Genomic DNA, 14,698 nt, shown 5'->3' on the forward strand with positions numbered 1-14,698 from the left:
CATGCTATATATAGCTAGCTAGCCACTATTATCTTATTTTAATGCAAGTTAATATATAACACTATATGGTATTCGACGGGCGTATATTGTTCCGCCCTACGCTACTCTTGTTAGTTCACCTGGTCCGAAGGTAAAATTTGTCCATTTCTTTTTCTTTGCCTTTACAGCGGCATTATACCAGACAAATTTTACAAAAGGAAATGCCCTTGACCCTTATTCAAGGTCAAAGGGGTCAAATTTGTTAAAACACTCAAACAATTTATTCAATGTCATGTTGAATAGCTGTTTTACCCGTGGTTAAACAGAGTTATTGTCCTCTACACTTCATTCCATCTGTGTCGCCCCAGTAGTATGAAACACCAATTAGGAGGGATAACCGTTTGGTCTAATTTTGATTTAACTAAAAACCTCGTCTCACATTGAGCAATAATACATGTCTGTATGACGTTGTCAAGTGCTGTTTCTATTTTTGCCAAGTGTTAAGTTTTTCTTAATCATTAGGTACCTGTCCAAATGCCGCTCCTTATATGAAGGCCGACATCAAGAGAAAACCTTCGGTTTTTAGATAAATACAACTACTTAGTATGAATAATGTTAGAGAGCTATCCAAGTTAGGAAAATATTTATATTTAGCTTTTTAAGAGGCGTTAATTTAAGGTTGATGTATTGTGGTGTTCCATAACTGTAATTGTTAATTAATTATTGGTATATGCACATTATTGAACGGTATTTTATGTATACTGTGATGCCACTCTCCTGTCTATTCTAATTATGTTTAGATAATGTTGTATGTATATATGTATGTACCTATTCCATCTTTGCGTATTGCAGAGTTATCTTCTCTTGTAAGCAGGTATTGATTATTACGTCATTGGTTTGTAAGAATAACGTCATCAATTTTTGAGAAAACGACATAATTTTCTCACACAAACCAATGACAAAACAATCAATACCTGCTCACAAGAGGAGATAACTCTGCAATACGCAAAGACGGAATAAGCCTAAGGGCTGTTGGTTTAAAAAGAACTACTGACTGTACCGTTACAGGTTATATAACTACCTTCCATTACCAAGTGATCTATACTAGAAAAGTATCAGAGTTGAGGCGAATTATTTCGCGGGGACTTTGATCATTTGACGACCAGGACTAGCCCGGAGAGTTACGCTTGACTTCGTTTTGAAGATATACTTCATTTGTACGTCCAAATCCTACCATTCTTCATACGCTATTTGATTTTTTTCATCCATACTGTGTGTAAAAAATCAATCATTTGTCTTTCATTTAAATGAAATTAATTTAAATTTCTAATCAAAAGTCAGATTTCGAATTTACATAAAATATTGAAATCTGTTAACTGCTACAATAACAATCCTCGAACTGTTTATCTTTTGGCTCATTTTACTTTTTTTCTAACAAATGCTGATGCATTTCACTTTCATAGCAACATCTACAATACGTGCAACAAATCGTTTATTTAAAATTTACAAAATCTTAAAGTCTTAACCAAAATACAGAATGAACGCTTACCTCAATCAGTGTATGCTGCACTTTATAAAGGTACGTATCTGTTGATTTATATTAGACTGATATACATTTATTTATATATTATAGATAGGATACACAAGTTGACCCTTGAGCGAATTTCTGGAAACCAAACAATGACAAAATTTTACAAATTCTAATTTGTATTTAAAATCATAATATCTTAATATTAAATTCTTCTTCTTTTCCTGAGCTTGCGTTCAAGAACAGACCGAGGAGAATAATGTCACGTACATTATCCCAACGCTCTGCCTTGTATCTGTATCTGTATCTGAGAAGAGTTCCAATTTGCATTTAGGACACGTTTTGTAATTTCAGTGTTTGGTCGTTTTTGCAAGAAAAATAAATTTATTAATTAATTAAAAGTTAAACAGCAGAGGTTTTACGTAGTATACGTAGTTATAAGTGAGAAATATAACAAAATCTAGCATTTACAATACATGTCTGATCGACGGGAGGTAACTAGCAATGAAGGTATGTATTACGTCTCCATCTCAAATATCGATTGGAATTCCAATGGAATAGGTATGGTTGCTTTATCTTTATGGGGGATGTCATGCGTAAGAAAAGATGTGCTGATATGATATCAAACAAGATGTGTAAAGTTTTTAATCATGAGCTCGTCGCCATTGTGAGATGTTTGCAACAAATGGTACGAGCTAATTTCCATTACGGGACGCTATACCGTCTTCCATTCGTACCCTATTAAACCGAATTTGTATGTTGTAGAATCAGTATTTTTAACAATTCAAATAAGAGTCCAGCGTTCAGTCTGCACTGTACGAGTCAAATGAGGTGAGGTGAATACCGGAACGATCTTAAACAGCTCTACCGAAAATCACTTCCACTTGAGATTTCGCCCCATGAGTTCATGACTAAAGCAAGGACATCATCCATATCAAAGTTTTACTTTTTACACAAACAATGTACGTATCAAACGTGTCGCAACGTTTCAAGACTGCCTGGCCCCTTTTTCAAACTATGACTCATCCTAGCATTCAATATACGCTATTTAATTTATTTACGTAGTCATAGCTTGACGAAGGGACTAGTCGGTCTTGAAACGTTGCGATACGTTTGATGATACGTACAGTGTTTGTGTAAAAAATAAAACTTTGATATCACATATTTCCAAACTGATGAATCTTATTGAAGGACCTTATCCCTTTTACTGCCGGACATGACATTTGGTTTTGTTAATGTGTCGCTGCTGCATTACTGGGAATAATTTCAAAATGTTCAAACTCACTTAAACTCTAAGGAATTTGTCTTACAATTTTTAAATATTGTGCGACAGCATAATCAAGATATACCGCCACAAATCTCATCGCTCATCGATCTTATCGCTTTCATTAACAGTAAGTAGTGTAATTAACTTCTTAAGATTTACAGGAATCTTTTTTATTTTAAGAAATCCAACTTTCTTAGAGATTTTAAAGGAATAAAAGATAACTCCTGTAAGTATATATCATACAATCTGTGTCACGGTATGATGAATGTAACACTCGCAGGTGACTGCACCCTTAACACTTAATAATCGATACAGTGTGCCAAAACTAAATTACCCTGCATCATACAGCTGTTTCGTCCTTTTAGGACTCATCGGTGACGCAAGGGGGCTAATACGTTAAAAACCTAAACAGAACATGACTACTGCTGAATAAAAAGGGGAGGTTGCAATGAAACTCTTACTTTACGAATTTCAAAAATTTGGAGTACTTGTTTATTTCAAATTTGTCAGAAAAGTGTGTATATTATGAGCCATGCCACTACTCCAGCGACCAATCGGGAACCGTCGGCAATTTCCGTAAACGAGACAAAACTTGTCTGTATTACTCCGCCTTCTACTCCCGAGGTATTTTCTCGTTTATGGAGAGTGCCGACGGTTCCCGATTGCTCCAGCGACATGACTGCGGAAACAAACGTTAAATATAGATATAAGATTTACCAGGCTAACTTGGCTTAAATAAACTCATATGTTGTTTGAATAGGTGATATATTCGTTATTATCAAAATTGAAGGCACAATAATCATGTCTCGCATACACTAAAACTTTCAAGGTTTTTTGTTTAATATCTTTTCAATAACTCTTTTTTTATGAATAATCTGGACTGTCCGTATAAATCCTAAAAAAGGGAAAAACTAAAATATTTTAGTCTGATAAAATAGTGTTGTTCTGTCTACACATATTGAAAAATCTCGGAAGGTTTATGTAAATCAAAAACTACTTAGTGAAGTACAAGTTTTCATATTATTCATATAAGAAGTCGGGCTTTACTTGTTATTAATCAGACAAAAAGNGACGTGCCAATGACAACGTTTTTATGAGCTTGTTTCACTATCAATAAAAAATATAAGTCCATTATTTGCTGATGGAAGAAATTTTATTATAACAGAATTAAGACAAACTACGAAAACATTTTTATGATCCGACATAAAGCAATAAGTTGATAGGTTTATGAGCGTGATACAAATAGAAAAAAGGAAGTCATGTTGGTTGACTGAAAGATCTGTTAAACATAGTACATATACTGTTATTGTATATGGCAGTAGTGTAACTAGCAGGTACTCTTCAAGGCGTCCTGTACTAGTTTAAAAGCTCAAAGTCACATAATAATCTGTTTATTTCGTTCGTTGATGGGCGTTCCTTTGGTCACGGGTCCTCTGGTGTAAGGAATCTTGTAGAAGGTGTTTATTTTTTAGAAATCTTTAACAACTCCGCTAACATCTTTTTCAAGGAGCGCATAGAAGGTGAAGCTGCTGTGGCAGGGGTTGGGCCACCTGTGGAGGCTGGTGGGCCACTTGTGGAGGCTGGTGGGCCACCTGTGGAGGCTGGGTGGCCACCAGATCGGGCCCATTGGCCACCGTATTGGGCCGGTGGGCCATCACTGGGGACTATTCCGTTGTCTTCGGATTCTAGTCACGCATGAAAAAAAAGCTTTGTTTGAGTTTTAACATTGTCTTTTAGAAATGTTCATAACAAATATCATGATATGCATAAGCGAAATGCATAATTACAAAAATTCTGAAAACGGAATTTGGAAAACTAAATGAAATGTGTTACACCGTTTTTCATCTTTCGTGTCTCAATTGGCATTATCTAAGGAGCAGGGCTCGGTATTAATGTTAGAAGTGTGAAAAGCTCAGGCAAGTTTGCTGCATGTTTAGGCCTGTGTTTTCTGCTGCCCTGAGCATTTAAGAACATGAAAGATCTTGTATATAAAACTTACCAGCTCGGTTCCTGAAAAATTGTTCAAAATCGTGTTCAGCACCGGCTGTAAAAAAAAAAAAAGCGAAAAACAACCTCATATAAGACATAATCTGCTATTGTCATGTTCTTGCGTCCATATACATCCAAATACCTACCACTGACATAGTGAATTCTGATGAATTAAAACGTATATTTTAAAAATCATATCGACACCCATCGTTGAATGTTGGACTTTAAAAACAAACATGTTAAACTAGTATGTGTGATACTGTCTGTAACACCCCGTAAAGTGAAAGGTAGCTGGATTCTCAGATCTGATAACATAGGTCAAATGCAAATAATTCTTATGGAACTAAACCGAATAGAGCAAAGCATAATGCAATCAAGTCCATTTTAACTAAAACTAGTAAAGCTACGTCCATTGTAGCTCAGTCAATTAATGAAGCTGAAATCACTGTAGTTAAGATCAATGAACCTAGGCCCATTGTATCTAAGTCAAATGTAGTTAAGTCAAATGTAGTAAAGTCCAAGGTAGCTAAGTAAAATGTAGCTAAGTCCATCGTAGTTAAGTTCATGATAACTAGGTCCATCGTAGTTAAGTTCATTGTAACTAGGTCCATCGTAGTTAAGTCCATTGTAACTAGGTCCATCGTAGTTAAGTCCATTGTAACTAGGTCCATCGTAGTTAAGTCCATTGTAACTAGGTCCATCGTAGTTAAGTCCATTGTAACTAGGTCCATCGTAGTTAAGTCCATTGTAACTAGGTCCATCGTAGTTAAGTCCATTGTAACTAGGTCCATCGTAGTTAAGTCCATTGTAACTAGGTCCATCGTAGTTAAGTCCATTGTAACTAGGTCCATCGTAGTTAAGTCCATTGTAACTAGGTCCATCGTAGTTAAGTCCATTGTAACTAAGTCCATCGTAGTTAAGTCCATTGTAACTAGGTCCATCGTAGCTAAGTCCATTGTAACTAGGTCCATCGTAGTTAAGTCCATTGTAACTAGGTCCATCGTAGCTAAGTCCATTGTAACTAGGTCCATCGTAGCTAAGTACTTTGTAACTAGGTCCATCGTAACTAAGTTCATTGTTAGAAAGTCCATCGTAGTTAAGTCCTTTGTAACTAAGTCCATCGTAGTTAAGTCCTTTGTAACTAGGTCCATCGTAGCTAAGTCCATTGTAACTAGGTCCATCGTAGTTAAGTCCATTGTAACTAGGTCCATCGTAGCTAAGTCCATTATAACTAGGTCCATCGTAACTAAGTTCATTGTTACAAAGTCCATCGTAGTTAAGTCCTTTGTAACTTAGTCCATCGTAGCCAAGTCCATTGTAACTAGGACTATCGTAGTTAAGTCTATTGTTACTAGGTCCATCGAAGTTAAGTTCATTGTAACTAGGTCCATCGTAGCCAAGTCCATTATAACTGGGTCTATCTTAGTTAAGGCACTGTAACTAGGTCCATCGTAGCTAAGTCCATTGTAACTTGGTCCAATGTAGTTAAGTTCATAGTAACTAGGTCCATCGTGGCTAAGTCAATTTTTACAAGGTCCATCTGAGATTAGTCCATTGTAACTGGGTCTATCTTAGTTAAGGCACTGTAACTAGGTCCATCGTAGCTAAGTCCATTGTAACTTGGTCCATCGTAGTTAAGTCCGTTGTAACTAGGTCCAACGTAGTTAAGTTCATAGTAACTAGGTCCATCGTGGCTAAGTAAATTTTTACAAGGTCCATCTGAGATTAGTCCATTGTAACTAGGTCCAACGTAGTTAAGTTCATAGTAACTAGGTCCATCGTGGCTAAGTCAATTTTTACAAGGTCCATCTGAGATTAGTCCATTGTAACAAGGTCCATCGAAGCTAAGTCCATTGTAACTTTGACCATCTTAGTTCAGTTCATTGTAACTAGGTTCATCGCAGTTAAGTCCATAGTTACTAGGTCCATAGTGGCTAAGTATATTATAATTAGGTCCATCGTAGTTAAGTCAATTGTAACTAGGTCCATCGTAGCTAAGTTCATTGTAACTAGGTCAATCGTAGTTAAGTCCATCGTTACTAGGTCCATCGTAGCTAAGTCTATTGTAACTAAGTCAATCGTAGCTAAGTCCATTGTAACTAGGCCAATCGTAGTTTAGTTCATTGTAACTAGGTCCATCGTAGTTAAATTCATTATAACTAGGTCCATGTTAGTTAAGTTCAAAGTAACTAGTTCCATCTTAGTTAAGTTCACTGTAACTAGGTCCATCGTACCTAAGTTCATTGTAACTTGGTCCATTTTAGTTAAGTTCATTGTAACTAGGTCCAGCGTTGCTAATTCCATTGTAACTAAGTCCATCGTAGTTAAGTTCATTGTAACTTGGTCCATCATAGTTAAGTTCATTGTAACTAGGTCCATCGTAGTAAGGTCCATTGTAACTAGGTCCATTGTAGCTAAGTCCATTGTAACTAGATCCATCGTAGTTAAGTCCATTGTAACTAGGTCCATCGTAGTTAAGTCCATTGTAACTAGGTCAATTCTAGTCAAGTTCATTGTAACTAGGTCAATCGTAGTTAAGTTCATTGTAACTAGGTCTATCGTAGTTAAGTCAATTGTAACTAGGTCCATCGTAGTTAAGTCCATTGTAACTAGGTCAATTCTAGTTAAGTTCATTGTAACTAGGTCCATCGTAGTTAAGTTCATTGTAACTTGGTCCATCATAGTTAAGTTCATTGTAACTAGGTCCATCGTAGTAAGGTCCATTGTAACTAGGTCCATCGTAGCTAAGTCCATTGTAACTAATCCATCGTAGTTAAGTCCATTGTAACTTGGTACATCGTAGCTTAGTTCATTGTAACTAAGTCCAGCGTAGCTAAGTCCATTGTAACTCGGTCAATCGTAGCTAAGTTCATTGTAACTAAGTCCATCGTAGTTAAGTCGATTGTAACTAGGTCCATCGTAGTTAAGTCGAAGTAACTAGGTCCATCGTAGTTAAGTCTATTGTAACTAGGTCAATCGTGGTTAAGTTCATTGTAACTAGGTCAATCGTAGTTAAGTTCATGATAACTGGGTCCATTGTAGTTAATTTCATTGTAACTAAGTCCATCGAAGCTAAGTCCATTGTAACTAGGTCCATCGTAGTTAAGTCCATTGTAACTTGGTCCATCGTAGCTAAGTTCATTGTTACTAGGTCCATCGAAGCTAAGTCTATTGTAACTAGGTCCATCGAAGCTAAGTACATTGTTACTAGGTCCATCGTAGCTAGGTTCATTGTAACTAAGTCCAGCGTAGCTAAGTCCATTTTAACTCGGTCCATCGTACCTAAGTTCATTGTAACTAAGTCCATCGTAGTTAAGGTTATTGCAACTAGGTCCATCGTAATTAAGTCCATTGTAACTAGGTCCATCGTAGCCAAGTCCATTATAACTGGGTCTATCTTAGTTAAGGCACTGTAACTAGGTCCATCGTAGCTAAGTCCATTGTAACTAGGTCCAACGTAGTTAAGTTCATAGTAACTAGGTCCATCGTGGCTAAGTCAATGTAACTAGGTCCATCGTAGCTTAGTCAATTGTAACAAGGTCCATCATAGCTAAGTCCATTGTAACTAGGTAAATCGTAGCTAACTCCATTGTAACTTTGACCATCTTAGTTCAGTTCATTGTAACTAGGTTCATCGTTGTTAAGTCCATAGTTACTAGGTCCTTAGTGGCTAAGTATATTATAATTATGTCCATCTTACCTAAGTCTATTGTAACTAAGTCAATCGTAGCTAAGTCCATTGTAACTAGGTAAATCGTAGTTTAGTTCATTGTAACTAAGTCCATCGTAGTTAAATTCATTATAACTAGATCCATCTTAGTTAAGTTCAAAGTAACTAGGTCCGTCTTAGTTAAATTTATTATAACTAGGTCCATGTTAGTTAAGTTCAAAGTAACTAGTTCCATCTTAGTTAAGTTCACTGTAACTAGGTCCATCGAAGCTAAGTCTATTTTAACTAGGTCCATCGTAGTTAAGTCGATCATTGTAACTTGGTCCATCGTAGCTAGGTTCATTGTAACTAAGTCCAGCGTAGCTAAGTCCATTGTAACTCGGTCCATCGTACCTAAGTTCATTGTAACTAAGTCCATCGTAGTTAAGGTTATTGCAACTAGGTCCATCGTAATTAAGTCCATTGTAACTAGGTCCATCGTAGCCAAGTCCATTATAACTGGGTCTATCTTAGTTAAGGCACTGTAACTAGGTCCATCGTAGCTAAGTCCATTGTAACTAGGTCCAACGTAGTTAAGTTCATAGTGACTGGGTCCATCTGAGATTAGTCCATTGTAACTAGGTCCATCGTAGCTAAGTCAATTGTAACTAGATCCATCGTAGTTAAGTCTATTGTAACTAGGTCCATCGTAGCTAAGTCCATTGTAACTAGGTCCATCGTAGTTAAGTTCATTGTAACTAGGTCCATCGTAGTTAAGTCCATTGTAACTTGGTCCATCGTAGTTAGGTTCATGATAACTAGGTCCATTGTAGTTAAGTTCATTGTAACTAAGTCCATCGAAGCTAAGTTCATTGTAACTAGGTCCATCGTAGTTAAGTCCATTGTAACTTGGTCCATCGTAGCTAAGTTCATTGTTTCTAGGTCCATCGAAGCTAGGTCTATTGTAACTAGGTCCATCGAAGCTAAGTCCATTGTTACTAGGTCCATCGTAGTTAAGTCGATCATTGTAACTTGGTCCATCGTAGCTAAGTCCATTGCAACTCGGTCCATCGTAGCTAAGTCAATTGTAACTAGTTCCATCGTAGTTAAGACCATTGTAACTAGGTCCGTCGTAGTTAAGTCCATTGTAACTAGTTCCATCGTTGTTAAGTCCATTGTAACTAGGTCCATCGTAGCCAAGTCCATTGTTACTGGGTCCATCTTAGTTAAGGCACTGTAACTAGGTCCATCGTACCTAAGTCCATTGTAACTAGGTCCATCGTAGTTAAGTTCGTTGTAACTAGGTCCATCGTAGCTAAGTCCATCGTTACTAGGTCCATCGTAGTTAAATTCATTATAACTAAGTCCATCTTACCTAAGTTTATTGTAACTAAGTCAATCGTAGCTAAGTCCATCGTTACTAGGTCCATCGTAGTTAAATTCATTATTACTAGGTCCATCTTAGTTAATTCAATTGTAACTAGGTCCATCGTTGCTAAGTTCATTGTAACTAGGTCCATCGTAGTTAAGTTCATTGTAACTAGGTCCATCTTAGCTAAGTCCATTGTAGATAAGTGTAATGAAGTTAAGTCCATTAATTTAGCTAAGTCTATTTTCTAAGCTTAGTCCAATGTATCTAAGTTCATTTTAGCTTTGTCCAATAATACTAAGTCAAACGTATTTAAGTCCTTCGTCACCAAGTAAAATGTATACAAGTCCAAGCCCCTTTTCAGTTTAGATCTTCTCACATTTCTTGTTTTTATTTTATGATACCTAAATTGATATATAATCTGTCCTATGTGTAAGAATCATGTTGTTTATAACGTTTATCACCACTAATGAAAAATATATCGACATTGAATTTTCTAATACATTTGTATTTTCAATCCAAACAAATCTTGAAAACATAACAATTTAAGTTTCTACTTCAAATAACATATTAGTTTCAAACTCTCCTAAGAAATCTGAAGAAACAAATATCTTTACCGATAAATACATAATACGGACAATAGACGTGTCGGTTATTTGGGGTTTATTTTGCTTTGTTATAACATGAAATGTGTCAGAAAAATGGAGAATTGTATATTTGAAACTGCCGACAGTATAAATGTATTGAGCAAAGTGGTTTTATTAACTTACAGACATACTCCTCCAACGCCTGATGTCCTCCTGAAAAAATATATATAGGCTTTGATATTTAAATCAGTAAAAGAAAGAATTATTTGCACATGATAAAATTATTTTCAATATTACTTCAAAGCTTAAATTACCCATGATTATGTTCACATAATATATTTCCAAAAAATAGAAAATAAAAGAAGTAAAATTGCGTCACCCTTTAAAACTATTTACTGTTAAACTGAACATTTGTTGTAACTTTGCTGAGTTTGATAAAGAAGAACTAAAGAAATATTTTGCAAAATGAAATGGTTTTTTTAGAAAAAAACACACACTCACCAAAGTCTTCAACCGCCTGTTTCAAAGCTGCAAATATTACAGAGGTAGAAATAAATATTAACATGTTGAAAATAAACAATTCATAACAAAAAACAAACATTTACTAAATTGACATTCAGAGGAAATACTTTTGAAACGGAAGATTGCTAATTAATGCGTGTGTAACATGTTTATATGTTTTTTCTTATAATATATGTATATCTATATAACATTTTAACAGGAAAAGGGGATATAAGCAGTTGTTTGTTGAATACCAAATATACATGTATTTCAAAAGTATTGCAAACTACCGATGTGGGTTTTTTTCAAGAAAGCAAAGTACGCATGACAATTTATATTCTGCCATATGAGTTAACTGTAACATAAAACAATTCCGTTATCTGTTGATAACATTTTAACAGAACCCACCGCAATGAAAATGTTACTGATTCAAAGTCAAAATTAATAATTAATCTATGGTACCATACTCTATTTACGTACAGCTTGACAAAATGGTTGTGTGCCGCTACGCATGCGTGACTTTCCACTATACTTCCGTTTTGTGCTATTACATGGTAAGATTTGCTTTTAAAAATAATATCACTTATGGAATTAAGTAAATAGCTTAACGTATGTAGCAAAGATTACCAAAACAATTACTCAGTCTTCCTTCAGTTTTGTTTAAAAAGGAAATCTACGGGTTTATGCGCAGTGAATAGAAACGACATTTCTTCTTTGTCGCTGCCGAAAGTGATATTTCCCACTGTTTCTAGCTCCGTTTGGTATATGTCACAGCGTGAAGGATATCAGTTATAACAAGTTGATAGAATAAAACATTACACATAAGAAATGTTAAACGTTTGAAATATAAGATACAATATATCTGCTTACCAGCGAGATTCTCCACCAACGTTTCCAAGCCTGTAAATATACAAGAAACAAATCTAAACAATACTTAAATTCAAAGTAGATTCCACTAATCCATGATGTCAAAGCACCAAACTGAAAAAAAAAATGAAAAATGCGAAACATTTGCGTTTATATTTACAAAACTAAAATTATGAGTTCTTTATACGAATCCAGACAATATGTTTTTTATAGAAAATACTCGAAGCATCTAAGTTACAGAAACCTATCTTAGTATATGTCTTATAACAGAAACCCATCTTAGTGTATGTCTTATAACAGAAACCCATTTTAGTGTATGTCTTGTTACAGAAATCCATCTTAGGGTATGTCTTATAACAGAGACCCATCTTAGTGTATGTCTTATTACAGAAACCCATCTTATCGCATATCTTGCCACAGAAAACGCCAATATGTGTCTCGATCGCGTAAACCCATCTTTATGTATGTCTTGTAACAGAAAAACTCCCAATGTGTCTAGATCACGGAAATCCATCTTAGTGTATGTCTTGTAACAGAAAAACTCCCAATGTGTCTAGATGACGGAAATCCAGCTTAGTGTATGTCTTGTAACAGATAAACTCCCAATGTGTCTAGATCACGGAAATCCATCTTAGTGTATGTCTTGTAACAGAAAAACTCCCAATGTGTCTAGATGACGGAAATCCAGCTTAGTGTATGTCTTGCAACAGAAAACACCCCGATATATCTGGATGAAAGAAACTCATCTTAGTGTATGACTTATTACAGAAACCCAACTTAGTGTATGTCTTATTATAGAAACCCATCTTAGTGTATGTCTTGTCACAGAAAACACCCCAATGTGTCTAAATACCAGAAAGCCATTTTAGTGTATGTCTATTACAGAAAAAAAACTATTTGTCTAGGTCTCAGAAACCCATTTTAGTGTATGTCTTGTTACAAAAAACACCCCAATGTGTCTAGATCACAGAAACCCATCTTAGTGTATGTCGTGTTACCGAAAACATCCAAATGTGTCTAGATCACGGAAATCCACCTAAGTCTATGTTTCGCTACAGAAAACATCCTAATATATCTAGATCACGGAAATCCATCTTAGTGTATGTCTTGCTACAGAAAACACCCATATATGTCTTGATTACATAAACTCATCTTAGTGTATGTCTTATTACAGAAAACCACCTTAGTGTATGTTTTGACACAGAAAACACCCCAATGTGTTTAGATCACAGAAACTCATCTTAATGTATGTGTTGTGACAGAGAACATACCATTATATCTTGATTACAGAAACACATCTTAGTGTATGTGTTGTGACAGAGAAACACCCCTTTATGTCTAGATAACAGAAACCCATCTTAGTGTATGTCTTATAACAGAAACCCATTTTAGTGTATGTCATATAACCGAAACCCATCTTAGTGTATGTCTTATAACAGAAACCCATCTTAGTGTATGTCTTATTACAGAACACCATCTTAGTGTATGTCTTATTACATAAACCCATATTAGTGTACGTCTTATTACGAAAACCCATCTTAGTGTATGTCTTGTTACAGAAATCCATCTTAGGGTTTGTCTTATAACAGAAACCCATCTTAGTGAATGTCTTATTACAGAAACCCATCTTAGTGTATGTCTTATAACAGAAACCCATCTTAGTGTATGTCTTATTACAGAAAACCATCTTAGTGTATGTCTTATTACATAAACCCATATTAGTGTACGTCTTATTACGAAAACCCATCTTAGTGTATGTCTTGTTACAGAAATCCATCTTAGGGTTTGTCTTATAACAGAAACCCATCTTAGTGAATGTCTTATTACAGAAACCCATCTTAGTGTATGTCTTATAACAGAAACCCATCTTATCGCATATCTTGCCACAGAAAACGCCAATATGTGTCTCGATCGCGTAAACCCATCTTAGTGTATGTCTTGTAACAGAAAAACTCCCAATGTGTCTAGATCACGGAAACCCACCTTAGTGTATGTCTTGTCACAGAAAACACCCCTATGTGTCTAAATAACAGAAAGCCATCTTAGTGTTTGTCTTTTTTTAGAAACACCACAATGTGCCTAGATCATTGAAACCCATATTTGTGTATGTCTTGTCACAGAAACCACCCCAATGTGTCTGGATCACAGAAACTCATCTTAGGTTATGTCTTGTGACAAATAACAGCCCATTATATCTAGATTACAGAAACTCATATTAATGTATGTGTTGTGACAGAAAACATACCATTATATCTAGATTACAGATACTCATCTAAGTGTATGTGTTGTGACAGAGAAACACCCCTTTATGTCTAGATAACAGAAACCCATCTTAGTGAATGTCTTATTACAGAAACCCATCTTAGTGTATTTTTTATAACAGAAACCCATCTTATCGCATATCTTGCCACAGAAAACGCCAATATGTGTCTCGATCGCGTAAACCCATCTTAGTGTATGTCTTGTAACAGAAAAACTCCCAATGTGTCTAGATCACGGAAACCCATCTTAGTGTATGTTTTGTCACAGAAAACACCCCTATGTGTCTAAATAACAGAAAGCCATCTTAGTGTTTGTCTTTTTTTTTAGAAACACCACAATGTGCCTAGATCATTGAAACCCATATTTGTGTATGTCTTGTCACAGAAACCACCCCAATGTGTCTGGATCACAGAAACTCATCTTAGGTTATGTCTTGTGACAAATAACAGCCCATTATATCTAGATTACAGAAACTCATATTAATGTATGTGTTGTGACAGAAAACATACCATTATATCTAGATTACAGATACTCATCTAAGTGTATGTGTTGTGACAGAGAAACACCCCTTTATGTCTAGATAACAGAAACCCATCTTAGTGAATGTCTTATTACAGAAACCCATCTTAGTGTATTTTTTATAACAGAAACCCATCTTATCGCATATCTTGCCACAGAAAACGCCAATATGTGTCTCGAT

The 14,698-nt window shown here is 35.5% G+C and overlaps 1 protein-coding gene across 1 annotated transcript in view; it reads right to left on the reverse strand.

The window, feature by feature from the left end:
• Window positions 1–3,908: 3,908 nt before the first annotated feature.
• LOC110461718 overlaps window positions 3,909–14,698 on the reverse strand; it is a 21,870-nt gene continuing 11,080 nt past the window's right edge. The window contains exons 2-6 of the mRNA XM_021515344.1: window positions 11,740–11,769; window positions 10,870–10,896; window positions 10,552–10,581; window positions 4,774–4,818; window positions 3,909–4,459 (exon numbers count right to left, since the gene is read on the reverse strand). Of these exons, the coding sequence (XP_021371019.1) occupies window positions 4,236–4,459; window positions 4,774–4,818; window positions 10,552–10,581; window positions 10,870–10,896; window positions 11,740–11,769 (356 nt within the window). The 3' untranslated portion in view covers window positions 3,909–4,235. The remainder of the gene's footprint in view (window positions 4,460–4,773; window positions 4,819–10,551; window positions 10,582–10,869; window positions 10,897–11,739; window positions 11,770–14,698) is intronic.

This window comes from Mizuhopecten yessoensis, unplaced genomic scaffold (genome assembly GCF_002113885.1).
Source record: "Mizuhopecten yessoensis strain PY_sf001 unplaced genomic scaffold, ASM211388v2 scaffold10651, whole genome shotgun sequence".
NCBI classification, from domain to species: Eukaryota; Metazoa; Mollusca; class Bivalvia; order Pectinida; family Pectinidae; genus Mizuhopecten; species Mizuhopecten yessoensis.